The 9,123-nt window shown below is 41.4% G+C and overlaps 1 protein-coding gene across 1 annotated transcript; it reads left to right on the top strand.

Annotated features, from left to right (window-relative positions):
* The first annotated feature begins 4,781 nt into the window (after positions 1-4,781).
* On the top strand, positions 4,782-7,789 carry lrrc3 (leucine rich repeat containing 3). Its single transcript, XM_034693342.1, has 3 exons — positions 4,782-4,808; positions 4,986-5,137; positions 6,514-7,789. The coding sequence occupies exon 3, from the start codon at positions 6,866-6,868 to the stop codon at positions 7,664-7,666; it is 801 nt and encodes a 266-aa protein (XP_034549233.1). The 5' UTR covers positions 4,782-4,808; positions 4,986-5,137; positions 6,514-6,865; the 3' UTR covers positions 7,667-7,789.
* Positions 7,790-9,123: the final 1,334 nt, after the last annotated feature.

Raw genomic sequence — 9,123 nt, 5'->3', positions numbered from 1 at the left:
ATCCTTCATTCACCACCACAACCACAAGTGTCTAAGCCTTTGTTTGCAAAGTCTTTATTTACAGACCCCATACTTGATAAGTTTGAGCCTCTTTGACTTCCCATGAACATGGTGGTTATGCCTTAGTTAAAAACACAATTGACTGGTGTTTTAAAGTATCAGTGTTGCTCAGGTGTCAGACTACATGAGTGGAGTGATGGTAATTTAAAAAAATAAACTGTGAGTGAGACATCACATGTGTCTTAGGACTCTGAGGGAACTTCATTATCCAACAGGGAAATTAATTTTTCACACTGCATGGCATTCAGGGATTACCTCAGCTGCACAGAGCAGATAGCTAAATTAAAAATTAAAATACTCATATCCAAACACTTGTATTCTCACTCCAACAACACCACTGTCACTGTAGCGTGCAGGAATGGGACAGGATCGCATCATCCCTCAGCTCCACTGTCTGCAGCCCAGTTACTTGATACTCCTGCAGACAGACTCCTGTCTGTCAGCAGCTGATTGGTTCATTGACATGTCCCGCACATGCTCTGAAAACTCAGATTAATAGAAAACACACAGAAAAGTAACAAAAAGGATGATATCATTATCAGGTCTTATATATTAATTTGGATTGATGTCTTTCAATTTGTTTGTCCCTTCTCCTTAGGTTGTTTACATTTTGACGGTTCTTCCAGGATAACCTCTGTGTTACCCCTTTTCCACCGGGGCAGTTTCAGGGCTGGTTCAGAGCCGCTGCTCAATTGAGAACCATTTTCAATGGCGAACCGCTTCCATCAGGGGCGAGGGTCAGCGAGGGTTGACGTGACCAGAAAGACAAACCATACAAGATTACAACATTTTCCTGCAGCAAAAAAATAACAAAGACGAAGCTGCTGGACTCCAAGTCTAAGCAGTGGTCAGTCAAGGAAACAAGCTGCTTCCTTGCGGTTTGGTCTTCGCTGGAGATCCAAAACAAGCTGGATTAAGTACCAGGACTAAATCCATTTTAGAAGAGATCCGGCGAGAGCTATCAACGGTGGGGTTCGACAGAAGCGTCGTCGACCAAATAAGTAATAAGCTCACGTCGAAGTGACGTCATGACGTGGCTCTTCCACGGGCTCGAGCGGGTAGAAAATCAAACTAGTTCCGAACCAGCACGAGCACCAGTCCAGAACTAGAACCAGGTTCACATTGGTCGAAAAGGGGGTATGTGAGACGTCCTTGATACAAGATTGACATGTGTTACTGTTTACAGGACACTCAAACTGTTTCTATATGGTGTTGTTGAAAAAGTGCATTTTTGTTACCTGTCTGAGATAATAACATTTCCCAGGTGAAGACAGTGAAGCATGGCGCTGTTGAGTCCCGACTCCAAACCTTGTCTGTTTATTTATCAAAGAACAATACATGAATGACAACTTGTAAAATCAACTCTGCTGTAGCCTGCTGACCTTAGAGTAACAGTGTTCCATTTTAGCTTGAAAAGGAGGTTGTATGCATTCAATGCTTCTCTCTTTTAGAGAAAGAGTGAAACATATCCTTTTGAATCCAATTTAGTTTTTCAAACACAGATTTTCTCTTTTATTCTTTTTCTCAAAATAATCCATTTGTGATGAATACTGCAAATGATGAAGGGTCAGTATGTCTGGACTATCACAAAGGCAGAGAGAACATTGTGATTCACAGCTCACTTTTTTATTCTAATTATGAGTCTTCCATTGAACCCTAAGATAAGCTCATTATTATTTCTTTAATTAGCTTTTATGCCACCCAAAGAAATGCAGAAGGCTGGAAACACAACTCTGACTATAATCACCTTCACATTGCTTTAAGTGTGAAAAGGCAACTGATACATTTGACATGTCAACTAGTCAAATCCGCCCACCACTGGCTGGGGCTGCAGCTCCAGTGAATGATAACTGTCATAATGCTATAATGCTCTTCTACCTGGATAGAAACAAGCACAGATGACATGGTGCAGTTTGACCGGGGTCACCTGTGACTTATAAACTCACTATTGACAAGTGCCTCATACAAACACTCTTAAGAAAAAGGGAACTAATGAAGGCTGGCGGTGCTGTAATTTGTGCACTTTGTCTTTTGTGCAACATCATCTTTAAAGTCTTTCTATTGAATATTTGTATTGGTCACTTTTACATTTTAAAATAAAAGTCTTGTACACACAGCTGTGAAACGATATGATTTCCTGGTGTGATCAGTGCAAGTAGAGATGGTAAATAACTGTGTGCGCCAATACTCATGTTAGTGTTGCATGTCTTGCAGTCAGTGCCTCAGTTGGGCCACCCCTGTCCAAAAAGTCTGTGCACACCAGGAGCTTCTTTTGCTCCAAAGCATTGTATGATTCTGTTTTCCTTGCTGCTCAACCAAAGAGGTGTAGTTGAGAGCCACAAAACAAACACAAATCTCAGAGAGACAATAAAACATAAAGCTGTACTGAGAGTTGTGTGATAACTCTCTGTGGATTTCCAGCACAAGTGACTTGCCTCTTAGTATACTGAGTGTGGTTTATATATAATTCCCATGACTCTCTTTTCATTTAAGCAGGACTGTGAGGTCATTATGAGACAATTTCACAGCCAATTACAAATATAATGTAATTAAATGTATCCTCTGAAGACTGATAAAATGTCCTAGTGAGTGTATCAAAGGACTTATAGCCCCATGGTAACTCCAAATTCAAATGTATCATTGACAATACTTAATCTAGTCCAAGTTAAGAGCCTCTTATAGCACAATTAATCACCCCAGCTGGTTCACTGTGGGTTGCTTTCTGTGGAAAGGCCAGCCCCAGGAACAAGTTGCACTCCTCCATGCTCAAATGACACCTGCAACAGTGGGACCAGTTGACCTATATTTGAATCACATGGGGAGGAGCAAATGGAATTGGGTAGTTAAACTCACTTTTTGACATCCGTATGTGACGATACTTTTATTGCTCCTCTCTATGATAAATGGAAGCTTGCACTGTTTCTTGTAAAAGGGTAACTACAGTTGTGACGGTCTCTGCCTTACTCTTCACTGTCATCCTCTCTGTCCTGCCCATATTATATGACCATTGAGCCAGGTGACATCACAAGTGAAAATAAACAGACTGTATAACATTACATCTTGCCTCACCACTTCCAGTTACCTTTTTACTTTTTAATTCCTCCATTGACAGAAAAAACAACAATGCTAAATCTTCCGAAGCATGTGCAGTCATGAACACACAATCTGCCAAGGTGACATGGGATGTGACCTAATTTGCCTCACTGTTGCAAATTATACCCACTGTGGGTTTGACACTCTACAAGAGTCAAGTCAATTTTATTATAGTATCAAATCATAACAAGAAATGATCTCATGCTTCTTTAGTGCAGGGGTTCCCAAAGTGTGGGTCAGGTCCACCTGGGGGGTGGCGAGACACAAATGGGGGGTCATGAGATGTCTTCCAGAATGTTTTTTTTTTTTTTATGATCTAAAAATAGTCAAATTTACCCACTTTAGTAAAAAAATATCAATAGAAAAAGTAGCTAAACTTGAAATAAAACCTTGAAAATAGAAAATGTAATGAGTTATCTGCCTTTCTTTTGCCAGATGACTTCTAGGTTTAGAGTTAGTGAACAGTTAATTATCAAAAGCATCAGTAGCAGCAGGTTAATTAATAACAGCACAGGAAACACAGCCACTTGCTGATACATAGGCTAATTTTCTGCAGACCAGCTAAATGAAGACACATTAAATCACTTTGAGGGACAGTGGGGGTTGCAAGTCTCTGGCACCTATATTTTGGGGATCGCGGGCTGAAAAGATTGGGAACCCCTGCTTTAGTGCAGGGGTTAGGATGTATTCTTTATGGTATTCCCTACAGATTCTGGAGTGTTTCATCCTTTTAAAACACAGTGTGGTAAAATATGCTTGTTTGGGTACAAATTTAAACATCTCCTTGATGAAACAGCACCAATCATGTATCATTAGAGACAGTTTGTGAATTAGGATTTGATGTGTAATTTAGTCACTGGAAGTCATGCAGCTTAAAGTCAATAGACAATCAGAAAGTATGCCATGCTTTGCAGGTCATACATCTTTTAAAATCAGCCTTCAATGTAGAGCAATTAAAATCAGAAAACAGTGCTTGACTCGAGCTGACATCTTGATCCACTGCTGTGCAGCTCAATCCTAAACATACAGGCTGCTTGATAATCTGTTAGCACTCCAGGTGATTTAAGTAATCAATGCTCATCTGATGTGGACACAGACAAGGCCATGAGGTTGGCTATTTTGCATGAGAATTGATTTCCACTTTGTAATATGACCTTTTCATTTCGATTTGTATGTGCTGATTAAAGTACTGGGATAGAAAAATGAACAGTATTTTGTATTGACTGCCTTTAACAACCTAAATTTAACAAAACATAATGTTGGTCTATGCACAGGACTAACAACTAAACAGGAAAGGCAGTTGTCATGTCCCTCTTGTTTTGCATCCAGGAATAATTTTCAGTGTAAGTGTTCTTCTTTGTCAGGGTAATTGTTTCAGCGCGGAGCGGGTGGCTCTGGGGAGAGGGGAGGTGCAGGCAGGGCGGTCGAGGGAGGAGGACAAACAGGCAGACAGACAGCGTGACAGCCAGGCGGGGGGACCGGAGAACGAGGAGGGGGAGCCAGCAGAGTAGCAGAGCCATTCCACGCGCAGCCGGGACTCCTTCTGGCGCCACGCGCGCGCGGTGCGGAGAGAGAGGCGCGTGATGAGTGGGACAGGTGGAGCTTCTCGGATCTCTGCGCGCAGACCACCAAGACCAAGACCAGCAGCAACAAGTGTGAGGACTGGGCTGTGTGCGATGAGGACACACAACAGGAGCAGCATTTGAAACTATCCACGCGGAGATGGATGAACTTCCTCGCGTGCTGCTTTGGAACTTTGATTTTTTTTTTTTTGTTCCACCAGGACATGGACACAGTCAGCGAGCTTAATACACTTTGTTTGTTTTTTTAAGATGTTCTACTGTCTCTGAAGGATGATACGGATGTCACAGGAACATTTATCAGCTGAGTACCAACGTTTTCTCCGCTTTGGTGGAAAAGTCAGCTTTTTGTGAGGGCAGGAAACAGACCATATACAGTGACCATTAATTCACCTGTTTTCATGGTAAGTTCATCACGTATCACTTTAATAATTAGTCTAGGTCATAAACTCATAGCCTACCTGTTCATGCCGATGTAATATTTACATTTATTTATAGATCTGGAAAAGGATACTAAAGGGGAATGAAACTATTAATTCCCCTTAGATTTAGAAGTAGGCAACCAGGTTAAAATGAACGTGTTCCCGTCTAGCCTAAGTCTAACTGCTATTTTAAGAATACTAAATATTTATTCAGCACTATTTTTAGTTTGTGATATGTGAAATGTATTCAGCTAATATAACATATTACCTCGTAACGCTATAGCTATGTTAATGCTGCCAATTAAAGAGCCTAACTGTCACCTAATTCCAAAATATGTTTTACATAATAACATAATGCTCCAATAGGACGGTACTGTACAATACTCGTAAAACAAATGAATTAAAGGTCTATTTATTCAATTCTGTCTTAAATATCTTCAGGGGTGTGAACCGCCCTTGTGTGTGTGTAGATGCCACATCTTGTCCACACCTCATGCTGAGCTCAGGATGACGTGAGGGGCTTATTTAAGACTCGTGGAGGCCAGTACATAGTTGTGTGTGTGTGTGTGTGTGTGTGTGTGTGTGTGTGTGTGTGTGTGTGTGTGTGTGTGTGTGTGTGTGTGTGTGTGTTCATGTGTGTGCATGGCTCCAAGCTACGTGTTCCCTATGCTAGACAAATAGAAGTGCAAAATGAGAAGAAGACACGGGCTCCGGAGGGCGGGTGACCTCGAACACAGCGTGGGTATCATATTGTGTTCATCTGAGCCCAGCAGAGGGTGCGCAGTGCTTAAGTGTTGATCCTCCTGCAGGACAGATAGAGTCGATTTGAAGCCTGCAGCTATTCTTACCATGTGCATCTGTATGACAGACAGCAGCCCTCGAAGTGAGGGATATGTGCAGAGAGAAGCTTTCTTCATTGTTGGAGTCAAAGATGATGAGTTGTTTTCCTTGTTGTGTGTTTTTCTCTGTCTTTGTCCACCTTTGGAATAATAAAGAATCAGATTGATATTCATACTGTGCACTGGTATCAGAGGATAATTGCATGTAACGTTTGTGTTAAACAATGTAGAACAGAATTATGTTGTCCTAATTTAATGAGAGAATGCTGCCCTGCTTGTTTATGAGATTTGCTAAAGTGCAATGGATTTTTCTCAATAATCACATTATACATTTGTAAACCTAGTGGGAACAGCATTTACTCAGCTCAGTTTAAGAAGAAAAAGCAATCGCTTGTTCACTTGAAAAACGACCTATCTCAGCAGGGGTCCTTTGATGAATTGGATACATCTATTTCAATCTGTCCTTAGAAGCTATTATTGTGTTTTCTGTTATAACTCTTTTTTCTTTTTTTTTGTCAGGGCACGACATGCCATGGTGATTCCAGTGTTTCTTGCAGCATGCCTAACTCTCTGAGGCTCACAATGTTCTGAAAATAAACCTGGGATTATTGTTCCCTGCTGGAATATGCTCAGTGAGCAGCTCAGATTTTGGATGACCTCTTTTGAAATATTTACAGAAAGATTATCTGAAACTCTCAAATTAAATTGGAAAGATTCTCTCAAGATAAATCTGAATGTTTGTATGAATAAACGGATCATTTTGGAATTTTGAAAGCCAATGAAGCTGCACTCATCAGCATTTAATGCAAAGGAACAGGTGAAACTATGATTTCTTTTGCCTGACAGGACTTAAGGGAGGTTGCTGCTGAATATGCAGAACTTTGCGGGGCATGAGAAGCCCAGAAAGCCCCCTCTCTGTCATGGCTTTTCCCTCCTCTGGGGTTTGCTGTTTGGATTATGTATGGAGAGTGCACTAGTGAAAGCTTGCCCCACAATGTGTCATTGTATAGAGAAGAGCGGCATGACTGTAGTTCAATGTATGTCTCGCAGCTTGGAGAAGATTCCATCAGATCTTCCAAGAGATACAGTTGTCCTACTTTTGGCATCAAACCACATCACCCACATCCCAAACCACGCCTTCAAAGACCTGCACTACCTTCAGGAGCTGGACCTGTCTAACAATGACATTGAAACCGTTGACGTTGGAGCGTTTCAAGGTGTTTCTGACAGCCTCCTTTTCGTGGATCTATCAAACAATCGCATTCAAAGTGTCCCTAAAGAGGCGTTTGCCCGTCTACGAGCAAAAATCAGCTTCTCAAACAACCCGTGGCACTGCGAGTGCACGCTGCAGGAGGTCCTGAGGGAGCTGCGTCTGGACCCAGAGACAGTGAATGAGGTGATCTGCCACACGGCTGTGCAGGAGGAATATGCAGGCAAACCGGTAATCCAGGTGCTGGACTCAGGGATCAACTTCTGCAACTTTCACCACAAGACCACAGATGTAGCCATGTTTGTCACCATGTTTGGATGGTTTACCATGGTGATCGCATATGTAATTTACTATGTCAGACACAATCAGGAGGATGCTAGAAGGCACCTGGAGTACCTCAAGTCACTGCCCAGCAGCTCTCAGATCAGCAAGGACTTTGACACCATCAGCACTGTTCTCTAGCAGGGCCAAGTTAGTCATGCAAAGTTTGCAGCTGCATGTGTCTTTACATGTGGCTCTGTACAACATGATAAAATGCCTATCGCAAGAAATTATCAATTAGAGATTATCTGATACTTCTTTTTTCATTTCCATACCAAATCTGATGGTTCAGGCTGATACAGTGCCAATCTGATACTACCTGAGACATCAAAAATCCCAGCTGCGACCAATTACTGCTCTTTTTTATTGATGTTGATAACAAAACCACGTAAAAACTCCCAACCAAAAACTAAGCAGAGCACCTTCATACAACCTGTGCTAACATTAGCAGCCCACCCTGCTATGGGTCCCTTAAGTGTCAGAAAAACACTGATTTTAAACTACAACTAATATTTCTTCTACTCACACTACTTTGTTTCTTTTTGCTGCCTTAATGTAACAAAAGACCACACATTAGTTCTCCTTTGTTCCTTTAGAATAGTGGATAGCCTACAGATGGCAACCATGATACATCTATGGAGGCAGCCCAGCACTTGCTTCTGTGTAGGCTACTGTTTGAGCGGTGAGAAGAGTTGGTATAAAAAAAGTAAAGGTAATGAAGCGGTACACAATTGAGACCTTGCATTTCAGGCAATATCAGAGGCCTTTTTCGAGACAGCTCCATGTTAACCAGTGTCTTTGAGAATATGATTTGAGGTCTGACAACTACAATGCATACTTTAGACTATGCATGATACATTTGTATTTTTTGAATTATTTATTTTAATTTTTTTCCACAAAGTGAATGTCTCTCTACATTGGGACAGGGTAACAGTGATAGTGCAAATAAACAAAAACACTCCCAAAAATCAAATTTCCATGACATTTGACAGATCTAGACTGAAGAGATAAATGTTCTCTTTGGTGTTGATCCACAGTGTGATTGAATTTAGACAGAGACGAATGGGGACAGCTTCTGTAACCTGCAGTTACTTTCTATTGATTGAATCCTTTTTGTTTGTCATGTCACAAAGCCAAGGCAAAAGGCACTTTCACAAGACTTTGGCAAATCTATGACACAAGGTGACCTTAACAGTAAGTCTGGTTAAGACATGCGTGTCAGCCCTGCATCCGGCAAGCTACGGTAAAAAAACAAAGAGGAAAAAAAGAGGAGAGATGGTGATAAAGTTGCAGCTCTGATGTGTTTGTAGTGCATTTAGACAGAAGCTATAAGAGTCTTTCATCACCCCATGGCAAGGTCATGTAAGAAGAGGTGTTGTTAGCATGTGGGCGTCATTGAGGCATTGAAGGCTCGAGGTGAAATATCTTTCACACATATTGACTGACAGAGCAGCATAGTGCTAAATGTGGCAGTACAGATGAGGGAACAGAAAGTGAACTCTGGTTCACAGTTTGACTTCCTTTAAAAAAGAAAGTAAATTCTCTGATTGTGTGAGCTCACTTCTGCAGATCTCAAAGAAGTGTGTGGTTTTCCACAT

This window comes from Notolabrus celidotus, chromosome 10, assembly GCF_009762535.1.
Source record: "Notolabrus celidotus isolate fNotCel1 chromosome 10, fNotCel1.pri, whole genome shotgun sequence".
In the NCBI taxonomy this organism is placed as follows: Eukaryota; Metazoa; Chordata; class Actinopteri; order Labriformes; family Labridae; genus Notolabrus; species Notolabrus celidotus.
This window is presented reverse-complemented; position numbering and strand designations above follow the sequence as displayed.